The 12,570-nt window shown below is 47.2% G+C and overlaps 1 protein-coding gene across 1 annotated transcript in view; it reads left to right on the top strand.

Moving 5' to 3' along the window:
- The window catches only part of LOC145692017 (inter-alpha-trypsin inhibitor heavy chain H4-like), a 208,836-nt gene that overhangs the window by 157,335 nt on the left and 38,931 nt on the right, over window positions 1–12,570 (top strand). Inside the window, exon 12 of the mRNA XM_081767316.1 lies at window positions 2,586–3,086. Within this exon, the coding sequence (XP_081623442.1) occupies window positions 2,586–3,086 (501 nt within the window). The remainder of the gene's footprint in view (window positions 1–2,585; window positions 3,087–12,570) is intronic.

The raw sequence follows: 12,570 nt of genomic DNA, 5'->3' as shown, positions 1-12,570 counted from the left end.
GAAAGGCAATTTAAAAATGCATAAAGCAAGTGTTGTTCTGATAAAGAAAGGAAATTTAAAAAGGCATAAAGTTAGTGTTGTTCTGATAAAGAAAGGGAATTTAAAGAGGCATAGAGTTAGTTTTGTTCTGATAAAGAAAGGCAAATTAAAGAGGCATAAAGCTAGTGTTATTGTGATAAAGAAAGGCAATTTAAAAAGACATAAAACTAGTGTTGTTGTGATAAAGAAAGGCATTTTAAAAATGCATAAAGCAAGTGTTGTTCTGATAAAGAAAGGAAATTTAAAAAGGCATAAAGTTAGTGTTGTTCTGATAAAGAAAGGGAATTTAAAAAGCCAATAAGCTAGTGTTGTTCTGATAAAGAAAGGCAATTTAAAAGCCATAAAGCTAGTGTTGTTCTGATAAAGAAAGGAAATTTAAAAAGGCACATAACTAGTGTTGTTCTGATAAAGAAAGGCAATTTAAAAAGGCACAAAACTAGTGTTGTTCTGATAAAAAAAGGCAATTTAAAAAGGCATAAAGCTAATGTTGTTCTGATAAAGAAAGGAAATTTAAAAAGGCATAAAGCTAATGTTGTTCTGATAAAGAAAGGCTATGTAAAAAGCATAAAGCAAGTTTTGTTCTGATAAATAAAGAAAGGCAATTTAAAGAGGCATAAAGCTAGTTTTGTTCTGATAAAGAAAGGCAATTTAAAGAGGCATAAAGCTAGTTTTGTTCTGATAAAGAAAGGCAATTTTAAAAGGCACAAAGCAAGTGTTGTTCGGATAAAGAAAGGCAATTTAAAAATACATTTATCCACTTTACAAAAGAAGAAATATAACTCTGACTTAGGAAATGAAACTACAGTGTCAGTAACGATTACACAAAGGCAGACAGCAAAGGACCAGGCACGTAGCCAACGGGGTGGGTGGTTCGGAGAATCCGGACTACCTTTCAAAACCAGAAATGAGAAAAATAAGGAAGGATGGAACAAAAAGAAATGAAAAATTGAAGAATCAGCCTTGAAAATAGAGTTACAGCAAGTGTTTGGTTACTTTTTCTTATGAAAAGCTTTGTGTGGAGGAAACTGCTAGTGGGGTTAAGTTAAAAGAGGATATTATTGTATTGGAGCATTCCGAATTCTATCTAGTCCCATGCTAATCCTATGGACTACATATTATCGATAAACCGTGTCTATCAGATATGCTCTCAGGTAGAATTTAAGAAATGCCCACACGCCCCAATAATAGGACCCTAGCAACATTGGTTCAGTCACACTTGTTAAAGAAATTTTCACTTTCGCGGCAACACTAATCCATTTTATATTTTGTCATTACTGCCGAAAGAGATCTCATTGCTATCATCGACGGCATTAAACGAAGATAAGGAAAAGAAGAACGAAGACAAGAACCGAGTTTCAATGACTTCGGAAGACTACATAAAGAAGAATAAGGATAAGAAAGAAACCAAGTTTTCCTCTTCAAACCACAGTACTTCATGTAACCCCTTCCCATTCCTCGCATTACGAAATCCTGGCTAAAAAATACAATATATGTGGCCAGTAAAGTAGTTTTGAATGATCAATCCCCTGGTGTGATAACCACAGTATTTCATGTCACGAAACCTCCTTCCTGCTATTACGAAATCTTGGCTACGCGCATGAAAGGACTGTGGTAGAATCATCAAAGTTTTGCCGACTAATCCGTTGACACTCTGAGTGGAACCAGTAAGTATGCCAATTTTTAAATTTACGGCTCAACTTTTCCAAAAGTTATCTACTTTCGAGCAAATTTTCTTGCCCTATTGTACAGCCACCCAAAAAGTACTTGGACTCCTGACCGTTATAATTCCATTACTTGGGGTCCAGGTACATAAGTGGGTGACTGTACATTGCATCAGAGCTGTTTTGAAGGCGAAAGGTAACCTAATGCCATCTTAATCTGGTAAGTTTCAGTTTTTGCAGGTGTTTTTATTTAATTGATAACTATCCGTATATATTGATTAATAGGTCACATTTGACCTGAACCAAAAGAGATAGTTCACAAATTCTTATGCGTGGTTTTCGAAACGATATTGAAAAATTGAATTTTTAACGTACGAAAATGCATGTTGTATATTGTCAATAACAAAAGTTGATACATTTTATTTTGGTAGAACAGATTCTTTATTTATTTTTGTATCTATTGTTGTTTGTAGGGCCGGATTTAACATTTTGCTGCCCCTATACCCCTGGGCCCAAGAAAATTTTTCACCTCCCCTCTTATTTGTTCATACTTAGTCAAGTGTAAGCAAAAATCATCGCCAAAGCTGACAGAAGACAAAACATTATAGCCAATGAAACATAATCTTATCTCTTTCTAGCACCAATAGTGTCGTAACGAGAAAAATCGGTCGCGCTGTGGTACCAGCATTTTTTCAAGTACAGATCTCACTTGAATTTCTCATTTGTGGATGCCTCTTTCTTCCCGCTACCATACTTCCTTCTCAATTATTTGTTAATATGCCTCCCTAGACTAGGGGTTCCGTAGTCCTTGAACAAATATGTTCCTACACAGATATATCTAATAGTGTCGAATATATTACTCTTAATATTAATTTTTAATTACAGATAAAGGAGTAAAGTCTATCAAGAAAGGAGGATCAAAACAGGCCACATCAAGTAATAGGAATAACAACAAAGATGAAAGGCCATCTGAGGATGTGCCCTACGAAAGCCCTTGGGATTCAGAACTAGGACATTCCCAACACTCCGTCTATAACAAATATACAGATACCTTTCCTAAGCGATATCAGATCGTTGAAGTCGAAGAAGATTTTGACAGTGGACTTCATGTGTCGAAGTCATCGTCTGGTTCAAGTATATTTGGATCAGTGCATAATTTTGATCATGGCTTGGAAGACGTGGATGTTGATTCAGCAGATCATGAAGATTCAGATTCAAAGGTTTCATCCTGCTTTACGTACACAGAGAAAATTAAAAATGCGGAGAAAAACAAAACGGAGAAAGAGAAACCTGATGGCGATAAGGAGAAAAAGAAAAAAGAATCGTCTAGTGAAGAAACGCCACATAAAGTAATCGATGGAGAAGTAACAGAGGAAAAAAAATCTAGTAAGTAAAATTATTCTTAATGCTATGATTCACTTAGAAGTAATCAGTAAGATTTCGGATCGATATGAACTAAAATAAGGTCACATATACATGCAACTATACTATGCAATATACCACTATACCAAATATACTATGCAACAATTAGGTAAGTATGCACTAGAATATATATTACAGAGAGCTAAATACGCTCGAAAATATACATTAAATAGGTAAATATGAACTGAAATGTGCAATGAAGATATATATATATATATATTGTAAAACTCTGTCCCATATACATTGTAGGTAGAGCAAGGTAAATTAAATGAGTGTCCGGAATTGACTCCCACTACAGGTTTTTTATTATGAAAACTCACTATATATAACACTATTTACAGAAAAAAATACCATGTTATTATCCCCTAAATTATTGGGTTAGAAATGAGGTAGTCCTTGGCCGTGAGGTCGTGGACAGGATCTCTACAGAGCCATGTGGCAGGCTAACCAGAGTGGTGAAGGTATTCCCAATTGTCCGTTAGTATTCACAGTACCCCGTAAAACACTAAGCAACTATGGTAGGATTCCCAACAGAGCCCCGTAGCAGGCTAAGCAGAGTGGTGAAGGTATTCCCAATGGTCCGTGGCAAGGCGTGAAGGGGTTGGTACTCAGAGAGCCCCGTGAGAGACTAAGCAACTATACTAGGATTCCCAACAGAGCTCCGTAGCAGCCTAAGCAGAGTGGTGGAGGTATTCCCAATAGTCCGTGGCAAGCAGTGAGGGGGTTAGTATTCACAGAGCCCCGTGAGAGACTAAGGAACTATGGTAGGATTCCCAACAGAGCCTCGTAACAGGCTAAGCAGAGTGGTGGAGGTATTCCCAATGGTCCGTGGCAAGGCGTGAATGGGTTGGTACTCAGAGAGCCCCGTGAGAGACTAAGCAACTATGGTAGGATTCCCAACAGAGCCTCGTAGCAGGCTAAGCAGAGTGGTGAAGGTATTCCCAATAGTCCGTGGCAAGCAGTGAGGGGGTTAGTATTCACAGAGCCCCGTGAGAGACTAAGCAACTATGGTAGGATTCCCAACAGAGCCTCGTAGCAGGCTAAGCAGAGTGGTGGAAGTATTCCCAATAGTCCGTGGCAAGCAGTGAGGGGGTTAGTATTCACAGAGCCCCGTGAGAGACTAAGCAACTATGGTAGGATTTCCAACAGAGCCTCGTAGCAGGCTAAGCAGAGTTGTGGAAGTATTCCCAATGGTGCGTGGCAAACAGTGAGGGGGTTAGTATTCACAGAGCCCCGTGAGAGACTAAGCAACTATGGTAGGATTCCCAACAGAGCCTCGTAGCAGGCTAAGCAGAGTGGTGAAGGTATTCCCAATAGTCCGTGGAAAGCAGTGAGGGGGTTAGTATTCACAGAGCCCCGTGAGAGACTAAGCAACTATGATAGGATTCCCAACAAAGCCTCGTAGCAGGCTAAGCAGAGTGGTGGAGGTATTCCCAATGGTCCGTGGCAAGGCGTGAAGGGGTTGGTACTCAGAGAGCCCCGTGAGAGACTAAGCAACTATACTAGGATTCCCAACAGAGCCCCGTAGCAGCCTAAGCAGAGTGGTGGAGGTATTCCCAATAGTCCGTGGCAAGCAGTGAGGGGGTTAATATTCACAGAGCCCCGTGAGAGACTAAGCAACTATGGTAGGATTCCCAACAGAGCCTCGTAGCAGGCTAAGCAGAGTGGTGGAGGTATTCCCAATGGTCCGTGGCAAGGTGTGAAGGTGTTGGTACTAAGAGAGCTCCGTGAGAGACTAAGCAACTATACTAGGATTCCCAACAGAGCCCCGTAGCAGCCTAAGGAGAGTGGTGGAGGTATTCCCAATAGTCCGTGGCAAGCAGTGAGGGGGTTAGTATTCACAGAGCCCCGTGAGAGACTAAGCAACTATGGTAGGATTCCCAACAGAGCCTCGTAGCAGGCTAAGCAGAGTGGTGGAGGTATTCCCAATAGTCCGTGGCAAGCAGTGAGGAGGTTAGTATTCACAGAGCCCCGTGAGAGACTAAGCAACTATGGTAGGATTTCCAACAGAGCCTCGTAGCAGGCTAAGCAGATTGGTGGAAGTATTCCCAATGTTGCGTGGCAAGCAGTGAGGGGGTTAGTATTCACAGAGCCCCGTGAGAGACTAAGCAACTATACTAGGATTCCCAACAGAGCCTCGTAGCAGGCTAAGCAGAGTGGTGAAGGTATTCCCAATAGTCCGTGGAAAGCAGTGAGGGGGTTAGTATTCACAGAGCCCCGTGAGAGACTAAGCAACTATGATAGGATTCCCAACAAAGCCTCGTAGCAGGCTAAGCAGAGTGGTGGAGGTATTCCCAATGGTCCGTGGAAAGCAGTGAGGGGGTTAGTACTCAGAGAGCCCCGTGAGAGAGTAAGCAACTATACTAGGATTCCCAACAGAGCCCCGTAGCAGCCTAAGCAGAGTGGTGGAGGTATTCCCAATAGTCCGTGGAAAGCAGTGAGGGGGTTAGTATTCACAGAGCCCCGTGAGAGACTAAGCAACTATGGTAGGATTCCCAACAGAGCCTCGTAGCAGGCTAAGCAGAGTGGTGGAGGTATTCCCAATAGTCCGTGGCAAGCAGTGAGGGGGTTAATATTCACAGAGCCCCGTGAGAGACTAAGCAACTATGGTAGGATTCCCAACAGAGCCTCGTAGCAGGCTAAGCAGAGTGGTGGAGGTATTCCCAATGGTCCGTGGCAAGGTGTGAAGGTGTTGGTACTAAGAGAGCTCCGTGAGAGACTAAGCAACTATACTAGGATTCCCAACAGAGCCCCGTAGCAGCCTAAGCAGAGTGGTGGAGGTATTCCCAATAGTCCGTGGCAAGCAGTGAGGGGGTTAGTATTCACAGAGCCCCGTGAGAGACTAAGCAACTATGGTAGGATTCCCAACAGAGCCTCGTAGCAGGCTAAGCAGAGTGGTGGAGGTATTCCCAATAGTCCGTGGCAAGCAGTGAGGAGGTTAGTATTCACAGAGCCCCGTGAGAGACTAAGCAACTATGGTAGGATTCTCAACAGAGCCTCGTAGCAGGCTAAGCAGATTGGTGGAAGTATTCCCAATGGTGCGTGGCAAGCAGTGAGGGGGTTTGTATTCACAGAGCCCCGTGAGAGACTAAGCAACTATGGTAGGATTCCCAACAGAGCCTCGTAGCAGGCTAAGCAGAGTGGTGGAGGTATTCCCAATAGTCCGTGGCAAGCAGTGAGGGGGTTAGTATTCACAGAGCCCCGTGAGAGACTAAGCAACTATGATAGGATTCCCAACAGAGCCTCGTAGCAGGCTAAGCAGAGTGGTGGAGGTGTTCCCAATAGTCCGTGGCAAGCAGTGAGAGGGTTAGTATTCACAGAGCCCCGTGAGAGACTAAGCAACTATGGTAGGATTCCCAACAGAGCCTCGTAGCAGGCTAAGCAGAGTGGTGGAGGTATTCCCAATAGTCCGTGGCAAGCAGTGAGGGGGTTAGTATTCACAGAGCCCCGTGAGAGACTAAGCAACTATGGTAGGATTCCCAACAAAGCCTCGTAGCAGGCTAAGCAGAGTGGTGGAGGTATTCCCAATGATCCGTGGCAAGGCGTGAAGGGGTTGGTACTCAGAGAGCCCCGTGAGAGACTAAGCAACTATACTAGGATTCCCAACAGAGCCCCGTAGCAGCCTAAGCAGAGTGGTGGAGGTATTCCCAATAGTCCGTGGAAAGCATTGAGGGGGTTAGTATTCACAGAGCCCCGTGAGAGACTAAGCAACTATGGTAGGATTCCCAACAGAGCCTCGTAGCAGGCTAAGCAGAGTGGTGGAGGTATTCCCAATAGTCCGTGGCAAGCAGTGAGGGGGTTAATATTCACAGAGCCCCGTGAGAGACTAAGCAACTATGGTAGGATTCCCAACAGAGCCTCGTAGCAGGCTAAGCAGAGTGGTGGAGGTATTCCCAATGGTCCGTGGCAAGGTGTGAAGGTGTTGGTACTAAGAGAGCTCCGTGAGACTAAGCAACTATACTAGGATTCCCAACAGAGCCCCGTAGCAGCCTAAGCAGAGTGGTGGAGGTATTCCCAATAGTCCGTGGCAAGCAGTGAGGGGGTTAGTATTCACAGAGCCCCGTGAGAGACTAAGCAACTATGGTAGGATTCCCAACAGAGCCTCGTAGCAGGCTAAGCAGAGTGGTGGAGGTATTCCCAATAGTCCGTGGCAAGCAGTGAGGAGGTTAGTATTCACAGAGCCCCGTGAGAGACTAAGCAACTATGGTAGGATTCTCAACAGAGCCTCGTAGCAGGCTAAGCAGATTGGTGGAAGTATTCCCAATGGTGCGTGGCAAGCAGTGAGGGGGTTTGTATTCACAGAGCCCCGTGAGAGACTAAGCAACTATGGTAGGATTCCCAACAGAGCCTCGTAGCAGGCTAAGCGGAGTGGTGGAGGTATTCCCAATAGTCCGTGGCAAGCAGTGAGGGGGGTTAGTATTCACAGAGCCCCGTGAGAGACTAAGCAACTATGATAGGATTCCCAACAGAGCCTCGTAGCAGGCTAAGCAGAGTGGTGGAGGTGTTCCCAATAGTCCGTGGGAAGCAGTGAGGGGGTTAGTATTCACAGAGCCCCGTGAGAGACTAAGCAACTATGGTAGGATTCCCAACAGAGCCTCGTAGCAGGCTAAGCAGAGTGGTGAAGGTATTCCCAATAGTCCGTGGCAAGCAGTGAGGGGGTTAGTATTCACAGAGCCCCGTGAGAGACTAAGCAACTATGGTAGGATTCCCAACAGAGCCTCGTAGCAGGCTAAGCAGAGTGGTGGAAGTATTCCCAATAGTCCGTGGCAAGCAGTGAGGGGGTTAGTATTCACAGAGCCCCGTGAGAGACTAAGCAACTATGGTAGGATTTCCAACAGAGCCTCGTAGCAGGCTAAGCAGAGTTGTGGAAGTATTCCCAATGGTGCGTGGCAAACAGTGAGGGGGTTAGTATTCACAGAGCCCCGTGAGAGACTAAGCAACTATGGTAGGATTCCCAACAGAGCCTCGTAGCAGGCTAAGCAGAGTGGTGAAGGTATTCCCAATAGTCCGTGGAAAGCAGTGAGGGGGTTAGTATTCACAGAGCCCCGTGAGAGACTAAGCAACTATGATAGGATTCCCAACAAAGCCTCGTAGCAGGCTAAGCAGAGTGGTGGAGGTATTCCCAATGGTCCGTGGCAAGGCGTGAAGGGGTTGGTACTCAGAGAGCCCCGTGAGAGACTAAGCAACTATACTAGGATTCCCAACAGAGCCCCGTAGCAGCCTAAGCAGAGTGGTGGAGGTATTCCCAATAGTCCGTGGCAAGCAGTGAGGGGGTTAGTATTCACAGAGCCCCGTGAGAGACTAAGCAACTATGGTAGGATTCCCAACAGATCCTCGGAGCAGGCTAAGCAGAGTGGTGGAGGTATTCCCAATAGTCTGTGGCAAGCAGTGAGGGGGTTAGTATTCACAGAGCCCCGTGAGAGACTAAGCAACTATGGTAGGATTCCCAACAGAGCCTCGTAGCAGGCTAAGCAGAGTGGTGGAGGTATTCCCAATAGTCCGTGGCAAGCAGTGAGGGGGTTAATATTCACAGAGCCCCGTGAGAGACTAAGCAACTATGGTAGGATTCCCAACAGAGCCTCGTAGCAGGCTAAGCAGAGTGGTGGAGGTATTCCCAATGGTCCGTGGCAAGGTGTGAAGGTGTTGGTACTGAGAGAGCTCCGTGAGAGACTAAGCAACTATACTAGGATTCCCAACAGAGCCCCGTAGCAGCCTAAGGAGAGTGGTGGAGGTATTCCCAATAGTCCGTGGCAAGCAGTGAGGGGGTTAGTATTCACAGAGCCCCGTGAGAGACTAAGCAACTATACTAGGATTCCCAACAGAGCCTCGTAGCAGGCTAAGCAGAGTGGTGGAGGTATTCCCAATAGTCCGTGGCAAGCAGTGAGGAGGTTAGTATTCACAGAGCCCCGTGAGAGACTAAGCAACTATGGTAGGATTTCCAACAGAGCCTCGTAGCAGGCTAAGCAGATTGGTGGAAGTATTCCCAATGGTGCGTGGCAAGCAGTGAGGGGGTTAGTATTCACAGAGCCCCGTGAGAGACTAAGCAACTATACTAGGATTCCCAACAGAGCCTCGTAGCAGGCTAAGCAGAGTGGTGAAGGTATTCCCAATAGTCCGTGGAAAGCAGTGATGGGGTTAGTATTCACAGAGCCCCGTGAGAGACTAAGCAACTATGATAGGATTCCCAACAAAGCCTCGTAGCAGGCTAAGCAGAGTGGTGGAGGTATTCCCAATGGTCCGTGGCAAGGCGTGAAGGGGTTGGTACTCAGAGAGCCCCGTGAGAGACTAAGCAACTATACTAGGATTCCCAACAGAGCCCCGTAGCAGCCTAAGCAGAGTGGTGGAGGTATTCCCAATGGTCCGTGGAAAGCAGTGAGGGGGTTAGTACTCAGAGAGCCCCGTGAGAGACTAAGCAACTATACTAGGATTCCCAACAGAGCCCCGTAGCAGCCTAAGCAGAGTGGTGGAGGTATTCCCAATAGTCCGTGGAAAGCAGTGAGGGGGTTAGTATTCACAGAGCCCCGTGAGAGACTAAGCAACTATGGTAGGATTCCCAACAGAGCCTCGTAGCAGGCTAAGCAGAGTGGTGGAGGTATTCCCAATAGTCCGTGGAAAGCAGTGAGGGGGTTAATATTCACAGAGCCCCGTGAGAGACTAAGCAACTATGGTAGGATTCCCAACAGAGCCTCGTAGCAGGCTAAGCAGAGTGGTGGAGGTATTCCCAATGGTCCGTGGCAAGGTGTGAAGGTGTTGGTACTAAGAGAGCTCCGTGAGAGACTAAGCAACTATACTAGGATTCCCAACAGAGCCCCGTAGCAGCCTAAGCAGAGTGGTGGAGGTATTCCCAATAGTCCGTGGCAAGCAGTGAGGGGGTTAGTATTCACAGAGCCCCGTGAGAGACTAAGCAACTATGGTAGGATTCCCAACAGAGCCTCGTAGCAGGCTAAGCAGAGTGGTGGAGGTATTCCCAATAGTCCGTGGCAAGCAGTGAGGAGGTTAGTATTCACAGAGCCCCGTGAGAGACTAAGCAACTATGGTAGGATTCTCAACAGAGCCTCGTAGCAGGCTAAGCAGATTGGTGGAAGTATTCCCAATGGTGCGTGGCAAGCAGTGAGGGGGTTTGTATTCACAGAGCCCCGTGAGAGACTAAGCAACTATGGTAGGATTCCCAACAGAGCCTCGTAGCAGGCTAAGCGGAGTGGTGGAGGTATTCCCAATAGTCCGTGGCAAGCAGTGAGGGGGTTAGTATTCACAGAGCCCCGTGAGAGACTAAGCAACTATGATAGGATTCCCAACAGAGCCTCGTAGCAGGCTAAGCAGAGTGGTGAAGGTATTCCCAATAGTCCGTGGCAAGCAGTGAGGGGGTTAGTATTCACAGAGCCCCGTGAGAGACTAAGCAACTATGGTAGGATTCCCAACAGAGCCTCGTAGCAGGCTAAGCAGAGTGGTGGAAGTATTCCCAATAGTCCGTGGCAAGCAGTGAGGGGGTTAGTATTCACAGAGCCCCGTGAGAGATTAAGCAACTATGGTAGGATTTCCAACAGAGCCTCGTAGCAGGCTAAGCAGAGTTGTGGAAGTATTCCCAATGGTGCGTGGCAAACAGTGAGGGGGTTAGTATTCACAGAGCCCCGTGAGAGACTAAGCAACTATGGTAGGATTCCCAACAGAGCCTCGTAGCAGGCTAAGCAGAGTGGTGAAGGTATTCCCAATAGTCCGTGGAAAGCAGTGAGGGGGTTAGTATTCACAGAGCCCCGTGAGAGACTAAGCAACTATGATAGGATTCCCAACAAAGCCTCGTAGCAGGCTAAGCAGAGTGGTGGAGGTATTCCCAATGGTCCGTGGCAAGGCGTGAAGGGGTTGGTACTCAGAGAGCCCCGTGAGAGACTAAGCAACTATACTAGGATTCCCAACAGAGCCCCGTAGCAGCCTAAGCAGAGTGGTGGAGGTATTCCCAATAGTCCGTGGCAAGCAGTGAGGGGGTTAGTATTCACAGAGCCCCGTGAGAGACTAAGCAACTATGGTAGGATTCCCAACAGATCCTCGGAGCAGGCTAAGCAGAGTGGTGGAGGTATTCCCAATAGTCTGTGGCAAGCAGTGAGGGGGTTAGTATTCACAGAGCCCCGTGAGAGACTAAGCAACTATGGTAGGATTCCCAACAGAGCCTCGTAGCAGGCTAAGCAGAGTGGTGGAGGTATTCCCAATAGTTCGTGGCAAGCAGTCAGGGGGTTAATATTCACAGAGCCCCGTGAGAGACTAAGCAACTATGGTAGGATTCCCAACAGAGCCTCGTAGCAGGCTAAGCAGAGTGGTGGAGGTATTCCCAATGGTCCGTGGCAAGGTGTGAAGGTGTTGGTACTGAGAGAGCTCCGTGAGAGACTAAGCAACTATACTAGGATTCCCAACAGAGCCCCGTAGCAGCCTAAGGAGAGTGGTGGAGGTATTCCCAATAGTCCGTGGCAAGCAGTGAGGGGGTTAGTATTCACAGAGCCCCGTGAGAGACTAAGCAACTATACTAGGATTCCCAACAGAGCCTCGTAGCAGGCTAAGCAGAGTGGTGGAGGTATTCCCAATAGTCCGTGGCAAGCAGTGAGGAGGTTAGTATTCACAGAGCCCCGTGAGAGACTAAGCAACTATGGTAGGATTTCCAACAGAGCCTCGTAGCAGGCTAAGCAGATTGGTGGAAGTATTCCCAATGGTGCGTGGCAAGCAGTGAGGGGGTTAGTATTCACAGAGCCCCGTGAGAGACTAAGCAACTATACTAGGATTCCCAACAGAGCCTCGTAGCAGGCTAAGCAGAGTGGTGAAGGTATTCCCAATAGTCCGTGGAAAGCAGTGAGGGGGTTAGTATTCACAGAGCCCCGTGAGAGACTAAGCAACTATGATAGGATTCCCAACAAAGCCTCGTAGCAGGCTAAGCAGAGTGGTGGAGGTATTCCCAATGGTCCGTGGCAAGGCGTGAAGGGGTTGGTACTCAGAGAGCCCCGTGAGAGACTAAGCAACTATACTAGGATTCCCAACAGAGCCCCGTAGCAGCCTAAGCAGAGTGGTGGAGGTATTCCCAATAGTCCGTGGAAAGCAGTGAGGGGGTTAGTATTCACAGAGCCCCGTGAGAGACTAAGCAACTATGGTAGGATTCCCAACAGAGCCTCGTAGCAGGCTAAGCAGAGTGGTGGAGGTATTCCCAATAGTCCGTGGCAAGCAGTGAGGGGGTTAGTATTCACAGAGCCCCGTGAGAGACTAAGCAACTATGGTAGGATTCCCAACAGAGCCTCGTAGCAGGCTAAGCAGAGTGGTGGAGGTATTCCCAATAGTCCGTGGCAAGCAGTGAGGGGGTTAATATTCACAGAGCCCCGTGAGAGACTAAGCAACTATGGTAGGATTCCCAACAGAGCCTCGTAGCAGGCTAAGCAGAGTGGTGGAGGTATTCCCAATGGTCCGTGGCAAGGTG

Source organism: Thermobia domestica, chromosome 8 (genome assembly GCF_964235325.1).
Source record: "Thermobia domestica chromosome 8, izTheDome1.hap1.1, whole genome shotgun sequence".
NCBI classification, from domain to species: domain Eukaryota; kingdom Metazoa; phylum Arthropoda; class Insecta; order Zygentoma; family Lepismatidae; genus Thermobia; species Thermobia domestica.
This window is presented reverse-complemented; position numbering and strand designations above follow the sequence as displayed.